Genomic DNA, 25,500 nt, shown 5'->3' with positions numbered 1-25,500 from the left:
ATTCAGAACAGGTCTTCTACTGCTGCGCTTCCAGATAAAACTCCATATGAGGCTTTCCATGGTGAGAAGCCCTCTGTTGTTCATTTCCGGATATTTGGTTGTTCGGCGTATGTTCATGTGCCAAAGGAGCATCGCTCCAAGTTGGACTCGAAGTCTCAGCGCATGACTTTTCTCGGATATAGCACTGTGTCCAAGGCATATCGTCTTTATGCTCCTCAAGCTGGCAAAGTTGTTGTGAGCCGTGATGTGGTGCTCGATGAGACTCCTACATCTTCAGAGAGGGGTGGTGAGCTTCTTCTTCCTTCGCCTCCGCCTCCTCCTCCGCCTACTTCTGTTACACCTCCAGCTGTGGATTCTCAGTCAGATGATGATGACTCTGCTCCTCCTCCAGCGAGTTCGAGCAAATCTGTGCCTGGATGGTACTATCAGATAGTTCGTGATTTTGGGTTACATGAGCTTCCTTCTGCTCCTCCGCCTAGTTCTCTCATGTGATCTTCTAGAGTTTTAGGGAAACAAATTCATGAGGGCAACATGTTTGTTAACTATGCAGCATGCTCTTATGTCCTCTATCATTCATGGTCCTTCTGATGCCACTTCTGTGGACGAGGCTCTTTTAGATGAGCCTTGGCGTCGTGCTATGCAGGCAGAGCTGGATGCTATTGAACGGAATGGCACTTGGATTTTGGTGTCTAGGCCATTGCAGCGTAAGATGATTGGTGTGCGTTGGATTTTCAAATTGAAGTTTCGAGCTGATGGGAGCTTGGACAAGCACAAGGCAAGGTTGGTTGCAAAGGGTTATGCTCAGCGCCCTGGAGTCGACTTCGATGAGACCTTCGCTCTGACGGCTCTGATGACTACCATTCGCACCGTTCTTGCTCTTGTAGGACATCATAGATGGCCCGTATTCCAGATGGACGTCAAGTAAGCTTTCGTGAATGGAGAGCTTACACAGGAGGTTTATGTTGATCAGCCAATGGGATTTGTTGTTCCAGGCAAATAGGATCAGGTGTATCGGCTGAAGAAAGCTTTATATGGTCTGAAGCAGGCTCCGCGGGCTTGGTACCAGCGGATTGTTGATTTCTTTCAGAAGATCGGCTTGCGTTCTCATGCAGATTCGAACCTTTATATCCTCCTTGAGAGGGGGTTGATTGTTATCATTGTGGTCTATGTTGATGACCTCATCTTTACAGGTTCTTATTCTGTGAGGATCCGTTCAGTCATGGATGCTTTGGAGACAGAGTTTGAGATGACGGATCTTGGCCTTCTGCATTATTTTCTTGGCTTTGAGATTTGGCAGACCTTGAGGGGCATTTTCTTCTCTTAGCAGAAGTACACACGGGAGATTCTTGACAGATTTCAGATGACTGGATGCAACCAGTATCTTCTCCTATGGATACTAGTGAGAAGCTTTCTCTACTTGATGCTTCTCCAGGGATTGATCAGGGACAGTATCGGGTTCTCGTTGGTTGTTTGGTTTGGTTGACCTACTCCCGATTGGGCGTGTGTTTTGCAGTCAGTTTATTGAGTTCTTTCTCATCCAAACCCCGTCAGTAGCATTGGCAGTGTGCTCTCAGAGTTCTTCGGTACTTGCGTGGCACTCTGGACTTTGGCATCTTCTATGGCCAAGGATGCACTCTTCTTGGATGGTCTGATTTAGATTGGGCTGGAGATCCAGATACTTGGCATTCGACCACTGGTTGTGTTTTTTCACTTGGGTCTGGAGCCATTTCATGGAGCAGTAAAAAGCAGCCTACTGTGGCGCTTTCCTCTACAGAGGCGGAGCATCGTGCGGTTTGTTATGTTGCATGTGAGGCAATTTGGTTGCGGAGATTATTGGAGGAGCTTGGCTGTCCTCCTACCGGATCTACTCTTCTTTGGTGTGACAATCAGAGTTGCATCGCCATCGCCAAGAACCCTATGTTTCATGCTCGTACGAAACACATTGAGATACAATATCACTATGTTCGTGAACAGGTTCTTGTTGGAGATTTGCATTTGGAGTATTGTCCTTGAGCGGAGAATGCTGTAGATTTATTCACCAAGTCAGTTTCTCAGGCTTCCTTGGGTCCTCATCTTCGGCTTCTGGGAGTTTGTTCAGCATCTGGTGCTGAGAGGGGGTGTTAGCACATTCATCCCTAGTTTCTGCCCATGTTTGGTATCCTTTTGGTCCCTTTTGCATGGCCCTTGATTGTGGGTTAGCCACCCTTATTTTACATATTTTTCTGGGATTTTTCCCAGCCTGGATGCATTTTCCCAGTCGGCCAGCTTCGGTATGCCCAGTCAGCCAGCTTCAACATATCCAGTCGGCCAGCTCTCCCCACCTATAAATAGGTGGGCTAGCCTCTCAGTTTTGTATGTTGCCTAGTCTATCTTTTGCTCCCTCACCTATGAGACTATTTCTGTCTCTTGCTTGGGACCGTATCACTTCAATATATATCGGCATAGTTGCTCCATATCTCTCTCTCTCTCTTGCACTCTCTACTTAGCACACTCTAGTGCTTATTTGCTTCCGCTCTGTGCACTCTTTCATATCCATGTGGCACACCATCACATCTCTATCCATGTGGCACAAATATGCACGATCCTTGTATGAAGTACCAAATCAGCCCCCCATCCCATCACCATCACATCCATGTCCCATCACATCCACCTTTTTCACACCTGCCATGGTGGCTCGAGCCATCCGGAGACCCAAAAACGGTAGATTAGAGGACCACGAGGGCCTCTTGGCAGAGCACATTGCCCATGCGGGGGGGGACTTTGGCACCCCTCTTGGTCCGTATGTTCAATCGAGCTCTTTTCGAAGGCTTCCCACCCACCCTGATAGCCCATATCATCACACCCATCCATAAAGCCGGAGATCCCATGGACCCTAAGAAATTATAGGACTATTATGATTGGCCACAAACTGGCCAAACTCTATGGGTTAGTACTTGAGATCGAGCATAGCACACTAGTAGAGAGACATGGGCACAGAGCATCAGGACAAGCAGGCTTCCACAAGTCATTCTCCACTTTGGATCACATCTTAATCCTCCGAGCCATCATAGAGGAGGTCAGAGCACGACACCGACAAGGTTAATGCTGCTCTGTGGATTACCACAAAGCCTTCGATACGGTGCCTTTAGCCAAACTACTGTAGTGACTCCAAGGTTTGGGGGTACCATCAGACATGATCTGGGGGATCATTGCATTATATGAGCCGGTCATAGGCGGGTGAGATGCCCAAGAGGATTTTTAGAGGAGATCTCCAGTACCATTGGAGTGAAACAAGGATACTCACTGTCTCCCATTCTCTTTGGCCTCTACAATCGATGAGATTTCGGCCTTTATTGATAGAGGAAGGGGAGGAGGCGTATCACTAGTAGGCATCCTTGTTTCCATACTACTTTATGTTGATGACATTGTGCTTATTGCAGTTTCTCCAGAGGCTCTCCAAAGGCATCTTGACACAATATAGGACTTTTGTGCATAGCGGGATCTCATAGTAAACCTTGGGAAAATTAAGGTTATGGTCTTCAACACATCCCCTCTTTTCACATCTTGGCTGAGTTTCACCTACATGGGCAGCCTAGTGGAGATCGCACTCATATGTGTACTTGGGAGTTACTTTTATCGGACCGGTTTCTCGATGAGCCATGCAGCAGAGGATCGACTAATGTTAGGGTATGCTTCTCTCATGGAGAGACCGAGGACCAAGATATGGCTATTTGACACCTTGGTCACTCCGGCATTGATGTATGGAGCACCCTTTTGGGCGCTTGATCTTACAGCGGCCAAATGGCCGAAGATAGAGAGGCCTCAGGTCATGATGCTCTCCCGTATAATACGCAGCAAACCATCGGTCCCACATGATATTATCCTGGCAGAGTTTGTTACAACACCCATGGTAGTAGAGGCACTCTTCTAGACAATCACATACATTCATAGGATCAGTGCCATGGCCCCTTGGAGACTCCCGAGGCTCGCCCTACAGTTCTCCCGCATAGATGGGCACAAGTCATGGTATAGCCGAGTATGCACTTGGTTCATGAGGCAGGGACTCAGGATGGATCGCCTCTCGCCACTCTAGTATGACCCAGACTCCCCATTCATCAGGCTATCTCAAGATGACAGGAACCAGGTGATCAAATATGATTTATTGGGACTATACATACAGGATACTTGGATCACAACACATGAGCCACTCTCACACAAACGGGAGTACTACATGGATACTTTCATGAGGCTTATAGAGGATGGTTTCATATTGAGGGCCAGATACCATGACGTATACATGTCACATGCCATGTGGATTACAGTGGGTGAGTTGCGGGTGTCATTGCACCGCCTTAGGATAGAGACAAGGAGAGCCATGGAGATACCTCCCTTTGGATTTGCGTGTCAAGGATCATAAAGGAATTGCCCTTTCTTGTCCTTGTCAGATAAGCCCAATTGCAAACGTTAAGTCTGAAATTTTATTGGCAAACTGAAGGACTGGTTGCGCGTTTTGACGCACTTCCCTAAGCTCGTCTTCGAGTCGCTCAAGGTAATGGGGCGGTAGAAACTGCCGCTTAAGGTCGAGGACAAACTCGTCCCAAACATAAGCCGCCATACCTAGTCTGGTGTGTGTATGAGCCCACTGGATCCACCAAGGAATGGCCTAACCTTCCAAATACCAACTAGCCAAGATCACTCTATCAATATCACTTTCTCTAATTGCGGCAAAATAAGCTTCAAATTGATGTAACTAGGAATAAAGAGTTGTGGGGTCGAGTTTACCATTATACTTATTGAAGTTCATTTTCTCGGGAAAATGACTCGAGGAAGCCACTGGTGTCATTCTTGCGTTCAAAGCTGTGAGGTATCTTTCGTGTTTCACGCGTTGCCTGGCATCATCTTGTTCTTGCGTTCAAAGCTGCAAGGTATCTTTCGTGTTTCACGCGTTGCCTGGCATCATCTTGCAGCAGCACGGGCTTTGCCGCACGATCTTCCATCTGTCGAATCTCCATTGCTTGCATTTGCAACTCGAGCATCGAACTCGGCTGCGGTTGTACCCCTTTAAAAGGGTCATGTAGTAGAGGATCTGGAATCTGGGAAACAGAAGGAGAGGGAGGAGGAGACGGAAAAAGAAGTGTTGGAGAACGGGTGCGCTCTTCCAGGGCCAAGATCCGCGCCTTCTGCTCATCCAATTTGGTACCCTGTTCTGTGATTGCTCGCAGAACAGGGTACCAAATTGGATGATGCGATTGCTCGCATCATCAGTTGGAACATCTCCTGTACACTCATGTGTGCCGCCCTAGAAGGGCGGCCTGGTGCACTCTGTTTCGAAGTTTGTCGTTCTTCGTCGTACCTCGCCCATAACAAGAAAATGCACTTCCATTCTGGAGCGCAATCTTACCATCCACTATGTGTGTGGGAAACTTCTGGAGGCTGAAACCAACCGTCCTTCAAGGGACAGGAGTCATGCGGAAGGGGGTGCTCCGCCGGAGTCTAGAAACCAACCACACAAGCGAGAAAAAAATTTACTTTCTTTTTTTCTGGTTTTCTCTGGCTGAATCTTCACACGTGATGAAGAAGGCTCTGATACCAATGTAACATGTAGAAGCTTCGTCATCGAATCAGTAACTTCAATGCTCAGAATTCAGCAATCTTTCACGACGAGAATAACGCACAAAACTGAAGAAGATGTGCTGAAAATAGAGAGAGAGAGAGAGAGAGAGAGGGGAGAAGAGCACACGGTATTGGTCCCAGATATCCTCTGTAGGGCCCCCCACCACGAATGGTGTATTTGCTTTGTTACAATGATGCAAATCAGAAAATAAAAGACTGAATCTTGACCTACAATGTTGACCTTGGTTGGAGCACTCCTCTTGGCTGTCTTGGCCCTTGAAACGCGTCAACCCTTTGTGAATAATGAGATAGCAATGCTGAATATTGGTTGGGCTTTAAATACCCTCTCTTGCTGCAAGTCAACCAGCTTCTAGAAGTCAGCTTGTAGCAGTTTTCTCCACGACCAAGAAAATAGCATTAAATGCTAGATATCCCATTGCTTTCACACCATGTGTCGGCTGGCCACCCCAAGCATACTTGCTGGTTGCTAGGCAGTCTCTTGGTTGTGTAACTATTTGGCTCTCCTAGCTCTATTTCACATGATGAAACCCCTGCCCGGACACCAGACAGGTGGAATAAGATGGTTGATAAGGTTTGATTAAGAAAAAGCACCATTCTTGGTCAAAAAGCAAGAAAAAGCAAAAAGTCAAACAGGGTTGACTGTGAGCCAAGGGCACCATTGGAAAGAGGAGGCTGAGCCGGACCAAAGAGCTAAAAGCCGCTTTTTCAAAAAGCAGCTCTAGAGCCAAAAAGCAAGGCCTTGAAGCTAGAAAAGCAAAACAAGAACTTTTGACTAAAGTTGAGTAATATTTTACTATTAAAAAGACCAAAAGCAAAGTAAAAGGCAAAAGCATCACTTTTTGGCAAAAAGCATGGCTTCCCCAAGTATAAAAGAAGCATGAGCCTCTCTTAAGCATCAAGCTAAAGAAGAACCTCTTCATCGCGTTGCCATCTTTGCCGAAGCGTGGAGATCATGTCCTCCATCACATCTACTTGATCATGAACCAAATCATGGAGTTTTTCATCGTTGCCCGTTGATTCAGAGTACCCCATCAACTGTAGTGCCACGTCATCATCTGTCCGTATGACTGCACGGATCCACATAGCCGTATGGAACTGTACGGACTAAAAAATCAGAACCCTAAAAATTTTAGAAACCCTAAGATTGCTTCAAAAACCCTAAAAATTGCTTTTTGGAGATTTTATATCAAATTTTCTTGCCAGAAAGAGCTTTTCCATGGTTTTCTTCATCGACAAGGTTGTAGGAGTTGTGGAGATTACTCATGGGATGAGCGAGTGATTCTTGGACTTGGATTTGGACCTAGACTTGGAACTTGGAACTTGAAACTTGGACTTGGATATGAATTTGGATTGGTACTAGAACTTGGAATTGATCATTGGATTGGAACTAGAATTGGGACTTGATCATTGGATTGGAACTAGAACTTGGACTTGGAGTTTGGACTTGGGATTTGGACTTGGATTTGGATATTAGATCTGGTATTAGTCCGGTGAGAGATACTTGTGGGTCATCCCCGTGGTGTGCTCGGCATCAGAGATCTCGTGCCTAGACATAGACATCAACTTGGATATCCTACATCGGCATATTTGTTTGTTTTCATTGATTGTATTGATCTTGGCTAGCGTGCCCGTGGATTGTTCCTGAATAAACTCTTGAAAGGGAGCGGGGCTTCTTCCCCGCTTAGTGTGGTGTACTATGCAAGATCCCTATTCCCTTCTCTCTCTCTCTCTCTCTCTCTCTCTCTCTCTCTCTCTCTCTCTATATATATATATATATATATATATATATATATATATATATATATATATATATATATATATATATATCATTATCTTTCGGATACGTGGTTGAGTCTGTCACAGCACGCTCCGTGGGACTCACAGGTTCACTGTTTGGGCTGTCCCACAGTTGGTCGACAGGCTTTCTAAGGCCTTGGCCCAGTTGGCTGATTGTCCAGAGGCCATAGGGCTGGCCGACAGCCCTTCTAGCCCAAGCCAAGGCTGGTGGGCACAACCTGGGGCCCTCCTTGCATAGTCACAGGGGACGTGGGGGACGGCGGATCACTGGAACGGGGGAACGCCGTTCCATAACGCGCGGGAACGGAAACGGGCTGGGGACGTCCAGGGGACGTGCGAGTCCACGCTGTAACAAGGGGATGGCGAATCGGGGACGCCGGGACGGCTGGCCATGTGGGACGGGACGGGGATGGGACGGTCAACTAACCGTTGCACAGTTTGCCGTTACCTGTTGCCGTTGCGACCTGGAGCCATTGGGCGCCCTGCAGCCGTTGGGCGCCTAGCCATTGAGCAGCCCTCCTCGCTTGGCCCATGGCTATAGCCTATAAGAAGAGTCCCCATTGGCATATGCTATAGGTCTTCAAGTCTTCAAGTCTTCAAGAATCAAGACACACCTCGGTCCTCCTTGGCACTTGCTCTAGCCTCTTGGCACTTGCAACACTGCTCAACTTTCAAGCTCAAGCCTCAAGGCTCAAGGCTCCTCAACTCAAGCAAGGCTCCTGGTCGCTCGGACCTCAAGCTCTCCTTGAGGCTCAAGCCTCAAGCCTCAAGGCTCAAGTGGCATTGGGTAAGTTGTAATTTCAAGTTGTCACTTGAGTCTTGTAGTCTTGTTGCTCTCCTACACTCACCTCTTGCTCTAGCCTCTCCATTGGCAAGCCTCTCCTAGTACCTACATCTCTCTCCTACACTCACCTCCATTGCTCAAGGCTTAAGCCTCTCCTACATCTCTCTCTTACACTCACCTCCATTGCTCAAGCCTCCTACATCTCTCTCCTACACTCACCTCCTCTTGCTTTAGCCTCTCCTATATCTCTCTCCTACACTCACCTCCATTGCTCAAGCCTCCTTGAGTCCTTGGGCCTTGGCACTTGCCTCCATGGCATCTTCATCGTGACCATCCCCCGCACCTCGTTCCGGCGGCGCCAATACGAATAGAGGAAGGAGGACTGAAGGTTGGTCTTGGTGGGAAGAGGTCAACTCCGATCATCCTGGAAGTGTAGCCCATGGTCATGCAAGCTATGTCCATATAGGCGAACGGGTGGGGCGGATAAAGTGAGAGCTCACCTCTTGCATGAGCCCGGTCATGAGGTCCGATTTTGTGATCAGGTCACACCGGAGACGAGAAGGAGGCTTCTTGAACGTGTTGCTACACATGAGGCCTTGCTTTCAAGGAGGAGAGTGCCGCATGTGGCCGTGGATCCTGCAACACTAGTGAGGCCATCCCAAGGTTCGGCATCCACATCGGCATCCCCATGTGCATCCACTTCATCGGCACCCGCGGGCGCATCACCTGCAACACTAGTGAGGCCATCCCAAGGTTCGGCATCCACATCGGCATCCCCATGTGCATCCACTTCATCGGCACCCGCGGGCGCATCACCCGCCCGGGCCCCAACACCATCCTTCTCCATGCCGACCGCATCCACACACTCACGCCGGCAAAGTACTCTTGAGGGTAGTTGGGACCCCAAGAAGAAGGAAGAGGTGGATACGGCCATAGCCCGCTTCTTCTTTCATGACCACATTGCTTTCCATGCTGCTAGGTAATCAAGAATTAAGATGTCTAGCTTAAGATCTATCATTTTACAATGTTCCTCTTACAAGTTACTTGAACTTTGAACTTTGAAGTTGATCGGTTATTAAATTATTCATTTTTTGTGGATAGATCGGACTACTTCAAGGTCATGGTGAAGAAGATAAGGGAGTATGGTCCAAACTATACGCCCCCATCATCGGAGTCCTTGCGCACCACATTGCTAGAGAAGGAGAAGAGGCTTGTGGAGCAAGCAACAGAAAACATGAAGGGACAATGGGCAAGGAATGGAGTGTCCCTGATAGCCGATGGATGGAGTGATACGCGGAAGAGGTCCATCCATGGGCTTGTCGCATATTCCCGCTGTGAGATGTACTCATCGCCTCACATGCTGCTTCTAGGATCGGGAAGAGTGCTGATGTACTAGCAGCAGAGTGGGCTAGTGGCATAGAGATCATTGGCCTAGACCTAGTTGTGGGCTTTGTTGCTGATGGGGAGGCTTCAAACAGGGCAGCTGGAGCGATCATTGAGAGCATGTACCCCAACATCAGCGTTGGCATTTTGCATGGCACATTGCTTAAATAATCTCTTGAAGGATATTGGGGACTTGCCATGGATCCGCCGGCCTATCATCCAAGTGGGCAGCCAAATAGTGACATTTGTCACAAACCATCAGTTCCTACGCCATGAATTCTCAAAAAAATCCAGCTCTGTCAGCTCCTCAAATACTCAGATACGTGGTTTGCCTACAACTTCTTGATGCTCCACCGATTGAAAGAGTGTAGTGGTGCATTGAGACAGTTGTTCATTAGTGACAAGTTCACTTCTTCACCATTGGGTTCCACTGAGGCAGGAGCTCTATGCAAGGAAAGAGCAGAGAGCCTTGATTTTTGGGAAAAAGTGAAGTGCATTGATGCTATGGTTCAACCTATTGTCCACTGGATGAGGCTTGTGGATGGTATGAAGCCATGCATCGGCAAGGTATATGAGGCTATGGACAGCATGATAGAGAAGCTGATGGATTTGGAGCCAGATGAGGACAGGTATGAGGAGATCCGTGCCCTATGTGTGTAGGTGGAACTCCTACTCCTCTCCTTTGCATGCAGTAGCCTATGTGGTGGACCCAGAAAGTGATGCAGAGGTGAGCAAGCTATGGAGACTTGTCTTGACTCGACTTGTGCCAGGCGGAAGATCTGTGACCAGTTGTCCAGGTATAGGAGCTTTCAGGGCACTTATGGAGACATGGATGCACAGGAGAGAGAGAGAGGGAGAAGAGGACACAATATTAGGTCCCAAATACCCTCTATAGGGCCCCCACCATGAATAGTGTATTTGCTTTATTAGAATGATGTAAATCTGAAAATAAAGACTGAATCTTTACCTGCAAGCACTCCCCTTGGCTGTCCTGGCCCTTGGAAGGCGGCGACCCTTTGTGAATAATGAGATGAATTTACTGAATCCTTGGTTGGGCTTTTATACCCCTGTCGGCCACCCCAACAGGGGTCAGCCTGCTGAATATATTCCACGACTAGCAAAAAACTAGCATTTAATGCTGTTAAAAGCTATTGTTTCACACTATATTGGCTGGCCAGTCTTGCGCATGGCCTAGGCTGCTGGGCAGCCTTGTGCAAGTAGTGTGGGGTGCCCCCCACACCTGGCTTACAGGTTGGGTAGGGCTCATGGCCCATAGGGCTGGCTGACAGCCTGCCCAGCCCACAATTTGGCTGGTGGGCAGAGCTTGGGGCCCTCTTGGCCCCTTGGGGTGGTTCTAAACCTGCCCCATCCCCACAACAGTCAATAAAGCCGGATAGTCTTCGAAGAACTCTTTGTCAAGCCATACCGTTTCGTGTGTCCCTCGGTCTTGAAACTTTGTGAGGAACTAACTGTCTTTGTCTTCGGCTTGAGCCATGCTTGAAGCGGTGCAAAAGGATCTCTTCTGGAACCATCACTTCAGCTTCATCAACTATATCTGGTTCCGCTTCGTCTTTCACTTCTGAAGAAATTGGACCTGCATATGGTTTTAACCAACTGGCATGGAACACATCGTGCATAGTCCAGCTCGGAGGTAGCTTCAACTTCATTGAAACCTCGTTAATCTTTCACTGGATGGAAAAAGGCCCGAAGCTCCTGAGCGAAAACTTTGGGCATCGCTTGCCCACCTATTTCAGTCTTTGCTTCATGATCCGAAGATAAACCCAATCTCCTTCCGAGAACTTCACATCCCTTCGGTCTTTGTTGGCATGTCGAGTGTAGGCCTCTTGCGCTTTAGCCAACCTGTCTTACATTGACTCCAAAATCTCATGGTAAGACTCTGTCATTCTGTTCGCTTCAGGTATTAAAGACGAGGTTCTGGTTAATAGCGTTTGGAATGGTCTTCCAAATGCTGCTTCATATGGCGTCTTGCCAATAGCTGAAGAAAAGGAATCATCTAGAACTAAAGGGAAATAGGATTCCCACTTACCTTGTTGATCGTGGACATAACACTTCAGCACATCAAAGGCCAATTGGTTGTAGATTTCTATATGGCCATCATGATGTTTGTGGGTGAAATGCATTGGAAAAATTCAATTTAGTACCAAAGTTATGAAACAATGTCCTCCAAAAATGATTGGTAAACTTGGCATCTGAGTCTGACACTATGGTGCTAGGGATTCCGCCAATTGGGTACCAATGCCGAATGAACAAATGGGCAACATCTTCGGCGGTCACATTGGCCCTGCATGGGATAAGCATAATAAATTTGCTAAATCTATCAACAATAGTCAAGCATTGAGTATTACGCTTTACCCGGATTGGGAGGCAGATTCGTGACAAAGTCCATTGATATATCTTGGAAAGGTCCTTCGGGAATTGGTAAAGGCTGTAACAACTCTATCTTCTTCCCACGAGAAGCTTTCACTTTCTGACAAACATCACACTGTTGCACATGTGCAAACACATCTCGTCTCAGTCTCGGCCAATAATATTGCCTATCTAACTTCTCCAGAGTCGAATTCATGCCCTGGTGACCACCAGTGATGGCATCATGGGCATCATGGAGAGAAGAGCTGCCCTAAACAACTTCATGACACAAAGTAGGCCTTTGTAGAAAAGCCAACCATCGCGTATTAAAAAGTGGCATGGTCTTGTGGCCATAGTCACATGGGACGGGGGACGGGGGACGGGGGACGGGGATGAGGATGGGGTCAGGGAACGACAAAAGGCAGGAACAGGGACGGCATATGGAATATGCAATTTATTGAAGTATCCTTATATAGACTTCAAAGCACACTAAATAAAAGAACATTTATGATTTTACACTTTGAACTTTGAAGTCATCACTTTAAAGTTTAAAGTTTTGAGTTATTTAGTAAATGTGCATTGCACAACCGACAAACCAATATATAAGCATGTAATGATGATCACTATCAAATAACAAAAGACTAGTTTCTACAATGCACATAAAGTGCCGAGTCAAGACTCAAAAGTCAAAACAATGACACATAGGGTAGAGCTAAGAGGTTAGGCTGCTAAACGATAAATCAGAGAGCCTGCAATGCTCAATCGGAGCTTGGAGCTTCAGAAGTGTTGGCCTCATGATCATGGCTGCCTACATGATCAGTCTGAAAGGTAGTTGCATCGTTCTCTGGGCTCTGTTGTGTCACCACCTGCTCATTTCCCTCCTCCTGCTCCATCTCCCACTAGGTAAAGGGATCTGCCTTTGCAGTCGTACCCTTGCAAAGCATTCGCAAGTTTGTGCTTACAAAGACAAGATGATTGGCCTTTTCTACACCAAGGCGGTTCCTCTTCTTTGATAGAATATGACTGTAAGAACTCCAAAGCTGCTCCAAACAAGAAGAGCTTACAACTCGGCTGAGAATGCGGATAGCCAACTCTTGTAGCTCAGGCCCATCTGAACCATAGTCCTCCCACCACAAAGTAGTCCCAATCTTCAATCTCTCCTCCTGTGCATCCGCACAACCAAAAGCACCACGAAAGGATCTGTATGCAGCAAGCTGGTCTCTAATTTTGCACCTAATGCCTCCATCCGGCACTAGACGGTCCAAGATATGCCTCCAGCCATCACTCACCTCTTTGTCACTCTTGTGTCTACTACCTTGAAACTCAGGGTCCACCATATTTGCGACTGCATGCAAGGGAGAGGCATAGGAGTTTCACCTCGTCACACACAGGGAACGAATCTCCTCGTATCTGTCCTCATTGGGCTCTAACTCTTGTAACTTCTCTATCATTCTATCCATTGCCTCATACACCTTCCCGATGCATGGCTGCATAGCATCTACAAGCCTCAACAATTGGACGATAGGCTTCACCATAGCATCAATGCGTTTCACATCCTCCCAAAGGAAGTTAAGACCTCAGAACCTCCGCCCTGTGGAGGGTTCATGAATCTTTCCTCTTGGTCCAAGACCATGGGCACAAGCTCCTCCCATGTGATGGTGCTGAGCCTGCCACTGGTAATCAACGAAGAGTAAAAAGCTGAGTACTGAGAGGGCAAATGTGATAGCAACGTTATGGCCATATCCTCTGATGATATCTCTTTCCCTGCCTGGAGAACTTCCTGCTGAAGAGCCTGCAGCTTGTTGATGTGCTCCCGCATCGTCGACGACTTTGCAGGATTCATCACCCGCATCTGAACTTCCAAGGAGATCCTCTTCATGGGCGATACCCTGTTGTAGAGAGAAGCCAAATGCTACCAAATACCTTTGGCCAGCGTCATATGCTTTATGTGGTTGATCACCTGTGGTGTGCAATTGAGGAAGATGAAAGAATGGACTCTGGCATTGACACGATCCCATAACTGTGCCTGTACCTCTCGTTCCTTCCGAATAGAGGGTAACTCCTCTTCCTCTAACTCCGGCCGTGGAACCCCAACAACAATGAAATCAGCAAGGTCGTAAGACTCCAAAACAGATTCCATCATTACCTTCCATATGCCGTAGTTATTTCCGTCCAACTGACGGTCCACTGGGAACGTGGGGAGTGTCAGGATCTTCACGTGCTTCTTAGCCATCTCAAGTAAATCTGCCATTGCGAGGGTGTAATTGAAAAGGGAGGGTGGGTGGGAAAAAATGAAGAACTAAACTTGCAAGTGGCTGTCCAGCAAATCAGCCCGCCTTCTGCTTGCTTCTCCTCTTCCCGTACGGCCCGAAACAGTCCTCCAATCAGCAACACAAACAGCCCCCCTCTTGCTCACACAGTTCCCAAGATCTTCGAAGAGCCTAGAGCTTTGATACCATGTCAGAATATGTAGCGGAGATGAAGACAAGATTTAAAAACACTAGAGCAAGTGCATAGCAGAAAAATGCAGAAATGAGAGAGAGAGAGAGAGAGAGAAGCGTATAACTCTGCTATATACACAAGAAAATCCCGGATACAAGATATGATGTGTGGGGGGGCATGGGGCCATTATATATATATGGCCCCATGTTGCTGGTCGGCCAGCGTATAGACAACCGACAGCCAGCAAAAAGCCCACGACCTGCTCCCTCCTCCAGTCGGCCAGCAACTCTCAATCGGCCAGTAGCAGAGGAAAGTCGGGAGTAGCAAAAAATATGGACAGTAGGGAAAAATGAGAAAACACGTAAATCGAGCGGGCATACCCACAACAGAGGCCTTGGTGTAAATATACAGACAGGAGATGACTGCTAACACCCTGTGCATGCTCCCTGCATAATCTGCCTAGGGCTGTCGAAGCCAATGTGGAAGTGGTGACCTCTTTGTTGATGAAGAGCTGCCTCAATGCACCACTGCACTCCCTCAAGCGGCCCAACATCAAGAAGTTGAAGGCAAATCGGGTGTCTGAGTATTTGAGAAGTGAGAGCCTTGATTTCTTGGAGAACTCGTGGCGGAGGAACTGATGGTTCAAGACAAAAGTTACCATTTGATTGCCTCTTGAATGATAAGTTCAATCCATGACATCTTTTCAATATCCTTTAATAGATTGTTCAAACAATGTGCCATACAATATGACACAGTCATGTGCGGATACATGCACTCAATGATAGCTCTAGCTGCCCTATTTGCAGCCTCGCCATTTGCAACAAAAATCCACCACACATTCCAGGCCAATGAGCTCAATCCCACTTGCCCACTCCACTGCAAGCATGTTTGCACTCTTCCCTGTCCCTGAAGCATTATGTGAAGCAATAAAGTACATCTCACCACGGGAATATGCAATGAGGCCATGGATGGACCGCTTTCGTGTGGTACTCCATCCATCTGCAATGAGTGACACTCCATTCTTTGCCCATAGCCGCTTTGTGTTCTCTGCAGCTTGCTCGACAAGGCGCTTCTCCTTGTTGAGCAATGTGGTGCGCAAAGACTCCGATGATGGGGGAGGTGTAGTTTGGACCATACTCCCCAATCCTCTTGACCATAGCCTTAAAGTACTCGGATCTGATCACAAAAAGAAACAAGTGTCAACTTTCAAGAATGAAACCAAGAAAAATCATGTGAGTTGTGACATAGACAAGAGGGAAGAGTCAAGGCTTACCTAGCAATATGGAAAGCAATACGGTCATGGAAAAGAAGCGAGGCACAACTGGATCAACCTCTTCCTTCTTAGGATCCCAACTTCCCTCAAGTGTACTCTGTCGTTGCACGCGTCTGGGCATCGTAAAGGAACCTCGGGCATGTGGCCGTGGTCTAGACGAGGTAGATGCACCCCCTGACACTGAAACAAACCCCTCGGGCTGTGTCACAAATGTTGCAGGATCCTTAGCCACACGTGCCGGCCTTGCAGCCCTCAAAGCCTCATGCCCGACAAAGCGCTCAAGAAGCTCCCTTCTCTTCTCCGATGTGATCCGTGTGCAAAATTGAACCTCGTGCCTGGACTCGCGCATAAGGTGGGCGACCCACTCGTCTGCCTATAGCGGCAAAGCTTGCAAGACCACAGGCGTGAACCTCCTCCACTTCTGTCACGTGCACCCTAGCATAATAAAAAAGTATGCAAACCGAGTTGCAAAAGGCTTCACCAAGTCCTTGTTGAGTTTTCTAAACAATGTCAACACTGTGGACTTCCTTGTGACAAATGTGACAACTTGAGTTGCTTGGTTTAGCACTTTTGCAACCCAAACCTTGCATACATCCCTCATCCAAGAGAGTAACTAGCATAATAAAAAAGTATGCAAACCGAGTTGCAGAAGGCTTCACCAAGTCCTTCTTGCTGAGTTTTTTAAATAATGCCAACACTGTGGACTTCCTTGTGACAAATGTGACAACTTGAGTTGCTTGGTTTAGCACTTTCACAACTCAAGAAATTTTGCCAATGTTCTCAAACAAGAGGTCCAAGCAATGGCATGCACATCTAGTTCCCCATCCCAAAGGCAATTCGATTGGTTATCCATGCATACCTGCACAACGTTTGTTGGGCCAACCTCAATGATAATCTACTTTAAATGCTAGAAAATAAACTCCCCAGACTTGAACTCCCCAGATGTGTCCACAGATTTCAAGAATACAGTGCCATGAATGGAGCAAGCAAGAAAATTTATGATAGGCCTGCGGCTAGTGTCTGACCATCCATCAGAAACAATGGTGCATCCATAGTTTTTCCATTTCACGCACACACCCATGATCTCATGATCAATGCATTTCACCTCATCCACTGACTCAATGGTGCGCAAGCAATGGTAAGATGGAGGCACATAAGGATCGGCATGTCCAGTTGCCTTCAACATCTCCAAAAAGTAAGGACTCCTCACTTTCCGATGGGGAATGTCCTCCGCATATAAAAGAATCTGTGCGCTGCAATGGTTGCTTGCTTTCGTGCTTGTACATTCCATGCATTTGCCAAATCCCCCTTCCCTTTAGACATCTTTCTCTTCTTACATGATGACCCATTATTTGCACTACCACTGACTTGTGTACTTCCATGTGTGCCCATTGATGCGGACCCTACACCCTGAGATACAAAGCATCCACCAAAGCATCCACCAAAGCATCCACAAAAGCCTCCCAGCCATGAACACTGCTATGAATGTCTGCATGCAATCTCCTGCAAACATCTTTAACCTCTTCTGATACATTTGCGCGAGGCCCCACATCATGGCCAACCAAGCCCAACATGGTGCCCGAATGCGTAGCGGGCCTCCATCCCATTGATGAGGGCAATAATTGCATTTACTGATGAATTGCCCTTTCCCAAGGGCCTTCACTTGGGTCACATATTGCCACTCCGGATGCTTGGATCTGCCCATTTGTTAAAAGGACGATTTAGACAAAACTTCGTTAGAGGTTGAAGAGGCTGACATTGGGCAAAAAATTGAACAAACTTGAGTATGAAGAGGGCTCAGGGGGAAGGCACACACTTGTGACTTAACAAACCGTGCACACATAGTGGCCACGGCCCACTGGCAAGTGCACACATGTCACACACACACACACACACACACAAGGTTGAAACTTGAAAGTGGTGTGTATGAGAGAGGGAGAAAGAAAGAAAGATATATTAAGTGTCTACTAAAGACCCAATGGGCCTATGAGACCAAAGTGATACAATAATGTCCATGGCATGTCTCATCAGAATGAAAACATAAATATAGCTATGTCACTGGGGTGATACAAAACTGTCCATGGAAACTCGTCATGGAATACTGAGAACATAAAAACATGGGAGCAACCTCAGCTTCGAGTAGATGGTATACCACTCTCCAAAATGTCAAGCATGGGGCTGACGAGAGAGAGTGTGTGTGAAAGAAAGAAAGCTGTATTAAACGTCTGCAAAAGGCCAAAATGACCTATGAGACCAAAATAGTCCATCCTCATCATCTGGATGCATCATCAAGATTCAAGGGTACAAAGTAAAATGAACTGAAATGAAATGAACCGGTAGAGTATAGAGATAGCTCCAAAAGTGGGTATAAAAAACATCATCATCCTAGTGTGTTTGAACTTTGAACTTTGAACTTTGGGTCTTGAGAAAGGCTTAAGGGAGGGAGGGAGAGAATGTATGAGAGAGGGAGAGAGAGTGTGTGTGAGAGGGGCTGCCTTGGGTCCTTAAAGCCCCCGTCTAAAGACTCAAACTAGCCATTTTTTTTTTTTGGTTGGACGCCTCAATGAGGCAATTGAATGCCTCGAACTGTTAGAGGCACGCCTTGTAACAACTATGTGATGGAGGCTAGGGTGGTTGTCTGTGGAGTGGTAGTCTTCTTGGGATACTCCCTAGAAGTGTGTCCTTTTGTATGACAAAAGAAACACCTACTCTCCTCCTTGTACTGAGCTGTCTCCTCAGCACTCAATTTGCCATTGGTCTTGCTTTCTTGGTCTGGAGTAAGCTTGGGTGCATTGGTCGAGTTCTTGGAGTCAGAGGATCTCGTGCTCTGTCGTGGGGAAGACCTTGATTGGTTTTGGCCTTTTCCCCTTGAGGCGGTTGCCTTGGGAGTGACAGGCTAGCAAGTCTTGGGCTTTTCCCCATTGTGCTTTATTTTAGCACTTTGCGTAAGCGAGAGTGCGTCTTCGAAGGTGGCTGGCCTAAACATACACACCTCCCTTTGGATTTACGTGTCAAGGCCATAAAGGAACCGCCCTTTCTTGTCCTTGTAAGATAAGCCCAATTGCAAACATAAGTTCGAAATCTTATTGGCAAACTGAAGGATTGGTTGCACGTTTTGACGCGCCCCCCTAAACTCGTCTTCGAGTCACTCAAGGTAATGGGGCGGTAGAAGCCGTTGCTTAAGGTCGAGGACAAACTCGTCCCAAACATAAGCCGCCATACCCAATGTGGTGTGGGCATGATGATGAGTCCACTGGGTCCACCAAGGAATGGCCTCACCTTCCAAGTACCAACTAGCTAAGATCACTCTGTTAGTATCATTTTTTCTAATTGCTGCAAAATAAGCTTCAAACGGATGCAACCAAGAATAGAGAGTTGTGGGGTCGAGTTTACCATTATACTTATGGAAGTTCATTTTCTTGGGAAAATGACTCGAGGAAGCCGCTGGTGTCATTCTTGCTTCTAAAGCCACAAGGTATCTTTCGTGTTCCACACGTCGCCTGTCGTCTTCTTGTGCAGCAACACGGGATGCTGCCGCATGGTCTTCCATCTGTCAAATCTCCATTGCTCTCGAGCATCGAACTCGGTTGCGGTTGTAATCCTTTAAAAGGGTCATTCGGTAGCGGATATGCTGTCGGGATCTCAGAAATGGAAGGAGAGGGAGGAGGAGACGGTGCACTCTTCCAGGGCCAAGATCTTCACGTTATGCTCTTCCTATTTGGTACCTTATTCTGCGATTGCTTGCATCATCTTCTGGAATATCTCTTATACGCTCGTGTCTGTCGCCCTCGAAGGACTGCCTGGTGCACTTTATTCCCAAGTCCGTCGTTCTCTCTCTTCGTCGTAGCTCGCCATAGCAGGAAAATGCACTTCCTTTCCGAAACGCAATCTGACCATCCACTATGCGTGTGGCAGACTTCCGGAGGTTGAAAACCAACTGTCCTTTGAGGGACGAGTCACACGGAAAAGGGTGGTCCACTAGAGTCTAGAAACCAACCACACAAGCGAGAAATTTTTTTGGGGTTTTTTTTTTCAGGTTGTATCTTCACACTTGAAGACGGCTCTGATACCAATGTAACATGCAAAAGCTTTGGGAGTCGTCTTTCAACCCTAAACACATCCTGGAACATGTTGATGCAAAAATGCAAATCACACCTACTTTACACTCGCGTGGCTAGCACTTTGCCTACAAAGAACCGCTCTGTGAAGTCCAACATTGTGGAAAACAAATGAATATGACGATTTGGCTACCCACGTACGTTGTATATATATGCACCAATGCTCCTAGTTGGTTAGTAGTATTGCTAACGGCCAGCTATACCTGATTGCCACGTCATCAATGCCACATCATCATTGCCGTGTGGCAATGCTACGTGTCACCTGCGCTGTCCGTCTCTGCCCGTCGGTTGCTATTTGATGTTTGACTCTGTCTTGCGTACTTGTAGGTGTGTCACACATCCTCTGCTGGCCAATTGTATTTAGGGGTATTTAAAAAGGGTAGTTCATTCCCTTTTGTAATCATCTAGTCCCTAGGCTTTTGGGCAAGTCATAGGCATAGGAGATACCTTTTGGGAGGCCACAAGGCCAAGATCTATGTATATATTGATGAATAGAAAACACTTTTTAGCAACATCTCTCTTCTCTCAGTTCATCTTTGCGTTTTGCACAGTTCCTATTAATACAGGCAGTTCTTCTGCATGTGACATTGGTATCAAAGCGTGGATGATCCCAGGTGCATTTTATGCTTGTCCTTTGCCGTTGACTAGTATATAGGGGTATTTAGGAAGCCTATAAAAGGGCTAGTGCATTCCCTTTTGTAATCATCTATTTCCTAGGCTTTTGAGGCAGGTCATAGGTAGAGGAGATTCCTTTTGGGAGGCCACAAGGCCAGGATCTATGTATATATTGATGAATATATAGAAAATGCTTTTCAGCAATATCTCTCTTCTCTCAATTCATCTGTGTTTTGCACAATTCTCAATTCTTCCGCATGTGACGAAAGTATTGTTGTATCTCATATGGATATGCTTGGAACACTTGCAGTCCGCAGATGAGGACAATTGCAATGTAAGAGAGGGAATATAACTATTTGGTCCTCCTAGGTCTATTTCTCATGATGGAACCCTTGCCCGGATACCAGACAGGTGGAAGAAGGCATGGGGACAGGGACCGTAAGGTTTGCTCAAGAAAAAGCACCACTCTTGGTCAAAAAGCAGGAAAAAGAAAAACAAGAACTTTTGACTAAAGTTCAGTAATATTTCACTATAAAAAGCAGAAGGGAAAAGCAAGGAGTAAAAGACCAAAAGCAAAGTAAGAGGAGAAGGCAAAGCAAAAGCATGATAACTTTCTAGCCAAAAAAAAAAGCGGGACCTCCTTTGAGTATAAAACAAAGGGAACCTCTCTAAGGTTTCATAAGCAAGATCGTTGAAGGAAGATAACTATCATCTTCCTCTTTGTCATCATCAAAAACGTGCCGGTTTTCTTCTACATCACCATCGTCAACATCATCGCCACCTGGCTGAACCTCCATCGTCGATAAGCACTGCTGTGCGCTACTGTTTTTGCTGCCAGTGTTGCGCTACTGTTTTTGCTGCCCAGCTGCGCTCACCAGCAAGGCTTGCTGGCTTGCACCTGAACCACCGCCTGAGCGCTGCCACTTGAGTTGCTAGCCGCTGCTGGCGCTGCTGCTATGTGAACGGGGCACTGCGTGCCGCGGCAGCCAGCGTGTGACAGCCGCCACCTAGCTGTGCAGCCACTGCCGAGTCCTGTGCTACCCCTGCCACCTAGTTGCAGCCATCTGCCAAGCCACCCAGCGCCAGTGCCCATCGCCTGGCCACTGCCCATAGAGACGCCACCAGCCCTATTCAGCACATGCGCCACCTGTTTCATCTCAGTAGCACCGCCAGGGCTTGCTCTCTTGTTACCTAGCAAAGCAGCCAGTAGCACTCTTTTGGATTACCGCCATTTGTGGACCTGACTCTCCAGGAGGTCGTATCTACTCCGGGATTGGGTATCCATTTTTCAACTGGACATCATTTACTTGTCAACTACAGATATCTACTGTGTGTATTGTTGCAAGCTTGGAGATCTTTGGATTTGGACGTGGACTTGGATCTAGTACTAGCCCGATGACAGATTCTTTTGGCTCATCCCCGTGGCATGCTCGGCACCAGAGATCTCATGCCTCGACATCAACATCAACTTGGATATACATCGGCATATTTGTTTGCTTTTGTATTCATTGATGTACTGATGCTGGCCAGCGTGCCCGTGGATTGTTCCTGAATAAATTCTTGAAAGGGGGCGGGCCTGTTCCCCGCTCAGTGTGGTGTACTGTGCAAAGTTCCCTAACCCTTTCTCTCTCTTCCCCTCTCTTTATATCTTTATGTCTTGGATACGTGGTTGAGACTGTCACGGCACGCCCCGCTGGGCTTACAGGATTCTCAGCATTAGCAAGTTAACGGCATGTTTGGAACATGGTTTGACAGCCCAATAGGCGCATAAAAATGCCCAAGTCATGCGCCAATAGGTGGGACATTCTATGAACACAATATGAACATGATGAATGACTTCCATTATATTATTTTGGGGTCTGAAAAAGGATGGCTGAACTGGTCACGACCAGCCACTAGAAGCCTGTAAAAAGGTGGTTCATGGTCATTATTCCGGCATTCGGGAGACCAGGACGGAAGGGTTTCTAAATCAATAAGGAGCAGTCCCAAACTTAAGATCTCAGCCTGGATAGGCGTTGGCACAGCTAATACAGTCACAGTTGCAGCTTAATGCACATAGGAAGGAGTCTAAATCTTAGTTTGCATCATTGTAATCGTTGTATATATTCATTGCAGCAGTGTAGATTAGGTCAATTCTCTGTGTTTGCATGTCTTTGGCTGCGCATTTCTCTCTGTTAGCACTTTCACAGCACTAATAGTAGCTTCCAAGGCAGGTGAGTACGTGTAACGTCTCAAAGTTTACGAGGCTGTTAATGTAATGCTGATTCTGCATATTCCAAGGTTGTGCATTCAAATGCCTTACACGGGTAGGAGCAAGTTTAATCAACCATGGGAAGGTGTAAGGAGTTCATGTGAGGAGACACTAACTAGAATAGGTAGTACATGGCTCAATATTTGCCTGCATGTTCTTTGTTTGTACAGACTGTATTTATGCGCTGTGCACAGCTGCAAGCCTTATCTGGAATTTCATGCAGGGTCAAAGTTGATGAAAAATGTTATGGAACTCTGTGAGCAAGATGAAGGTATTTTTGAGATTTACCTGCATGTGCAAGTCAATAATGAAGAAGCCCTTGAGTTCTATAAGAAGTTCAACTTCAAGATTCGAGAAACAATACGGAACTATTACAAGCGCATTGATCCTCCTGATTGCTATCTTCTGTCAAAGGACTTTGTCAGGAACATTCCGTTGGAAGCTGATGTGAAGCCTGAAATCTCATCTCCTCTAAAAGTGGGACAACCCTTGTGAGTTGATGACAATTTACTGCTCGAGTATCACTACTTTCTTTTTCTATTAGCTGCAGCTTGGACTCTTCGGGTCTTTCCAAACAGTACTTAGTACAGACAGATCCCCCTTGCAGATGACTTGTGGGGTCAGATCTTCTGCCAACGAGGGATGGAGTGGGTGAGATATTGCCTTTTCTTGGACGGGATTATGTCTGTAAGGACCCTTGTAATGGCTGATCGCTTGCTTTTAAAGCAGCACTGATTTCAGCTTCTTGCATTGCCTAGTTTTTGTCAAGGATTAAAGGGTGGTGTGTACTTGCAGCAAATTCTTTGGGTGCCTCTAAAGCCATCAGTATCTCTCATGATTTTGTTGATCTATGGTTGGATTGTCAATCCCTTGAGCTGAGGTAAGCCCATTGAGCCCTTACACTACTCAATTCTTGTCATGTATCATTCATCCTGTCTAGTCAACAGTCTCGCTTATACCACTGCCATTCTCATATTATTAACACTAGGCAGTTGGTCTTCAGCCATAAGCTTTGTAACATTAAGTTTGCTAACCTAGCACTTAAGAAACGTTTCAAACAACCTGTGCACGATCACCAATGAGGCATTGGGTGTATATTAAAAGCTCATCAATTAGATCTACCTGCTAGCCATTGGGTGAATTTCTATCTGCTGTAAAGGGCAGCTTTTCTGGCAACAAAATAAGCTATAGTCAACCTTTTCCTCTTTTCTTATAACCTCTGGTAAAACCATCTACTAGGTGCCCCAACTTCCTAGCTAGCAAAGATTAGACAGGTCACACCTTAATAGGCTTTTAAGCTACATATTAGCCTAATAGAAAGCCCACAAAAGACCTTGCTAAACCTTACACTTAAAGAAGCCTTGGACTTGCTATAACCTTTCACTTTTGTACATGGCAGCACTAGGTCTGTAACAATCTGAACCAACTACAAGGTTCTCCAGCAATACTTGTTGCTTGCATGTGGCCAAAAAAGAACCAACAATATATAGGATCTTGTTCACATGGCTAAATTGTGGTGGATCATCTCAGTTCAGTACCGGTTGCATCTGAACCTCATATCAACATGGATAAGCTAAATGGGTTTTGTTCCACCTTTAGATGTTGGAACTCATTGGTGTTTAGACTCACAACTCATGGTTGTTGGGGAGATTCTTTTTGTGGCCTTCATAGACAACATTCCTCCAAGATGGAGTACCGGGCCTCTAATCTAGGCCCACATATAGGGCATGCATTATAACCATATATTAAAAGCCCTTCCAAACATTCTAATCATTGTGATGAGATATGCAAATAATGTGAGATGTACAATATAGAAATCATGAGATTTTATTTGATCAAGAAATCGTAGAATAATTAACTTACCAGAGTACTCTCCATAGCCCAGCCAATCATGCATGGTCCACATAAGTAGTCCTCGCACTGCAGCCCATTCTCCAAACCGCTTGGACACATCATGAACTTGGATACTATCCCATGACGTGCATAGCTTGTCAACTAATGGAGCCAAATATGCATCCATGTTCTTCACCTTGTATTTCCTTGAAACTATCAAGGAAAGGAAAAGGCACCCCTTCTTTATTGTTAACCATGGTGGCAGGTTATAGTAGACTAGGTAAATAGGCCATGTACTCCATGATGAACTTCGTAAGCCAAATGGATTGACTTCAACCATTGCTAGTCTGAGGCGAATATAATGAGGCTCTTTCCCAAAGTCCACCCACTTCTTTTTGATATGCCTCCATGGATTGACTTCATCCATTGCTAGTCCAAGGTGAATGTGACGAGGCTCTTTCCCAAAGTCCATCCACTTCTCTTTGATATGGCTCCATTGTAGAGAATCAACGGGGTGGCGGGCACACACATAACATCGTCGTTGGATCTGATGATTCGGTGCCAAGTCATTAAAGATGTAATGGATTTGCATCTGAACTTTGTTTGAATGTGTGGATTGATGGGAAAAGTGTCTTAAGGCTTTAGGCGCAGGGAACCTTTGTCCTTGGACATCTTGCCTATATCTCGATGAACCACACTATGGACACTCATAAAGAGTGGCATACTCTTACTTCAAACAAGCATGGTGTGTGTTGTAGTCCATCCCTATGGAGTGCAACATTGATTTTGCTCGTACACAGTCCGAAGCCATCTCATTGTATTCTGGTAGAATTTGATTCTTCAGTAACCTATATGATATAACATAACGAACAATAAAGGAGAAAGAGAAGACATTCATGTGGCATCTACTTTAAATACTAATCATGTAAATATGTGAAACATAGACACATGAAGGGACACATGTCACATAGTTTTTGAGACGCTCGTATCAGACCACCCATTTATTGGTTGCAAGCTCAATATA

At 46.4% G+C, this 25,500-nt stretch overlaps 1 protein-coding gene across 3 annotated transcripts in view; it reads left to right on the top strand.

Moving 5' to 3' along the window:
- Positions 1-23,604, top strand: part of LOC147626335 (uncharacterized) — a 56,056-nt gene extending 32,452 nt beyond the window's left edge. Inside the window, exons 3-4 of one of the 3 annotated variants that reach the window (XM_086816481.1) lie at positions 22,867-22,914; positions 23,069-23,604. In XM_086816481.1, coding sequence (XP_086672607.1) covers positions 22,867-22,914; positions 23,069-23,094 — 74 coding nt within the window. In that variant the 3' untranslated portion in view covers positions 23,095-23,604. Of the gene's footprint in view, positions 1-22,866 lie in introns of all 3 variants that reach the window. The other 2 variants (XM_086816480.1, XM_086816479.1) reach the window with 2 other exon arrangements.
- The last annotated feature ends 1,896 nt before the right edge of the window (positions 23,605-25,500 follow it).

The sequence above is a fragment of the Cibotium barometz genome, chromosome 22 (assembly GCF_041138505.1).
Source record: "Cibotium barometz isolate CiBa-2024 chromosome 22, ASM4113850v1, whole genome shotgun sequence".
NCBI lineage: Eukaryota > Viridiplantae > Streptophyta > Polypodiopsida > Cyatheales > Cibotiaceae > Cibotium > Cibotium barometz.
Note: the sequence above shows the minus strand (reverse complement) of the source record. Positions and strands in the feature narration are given on the sequence as shown.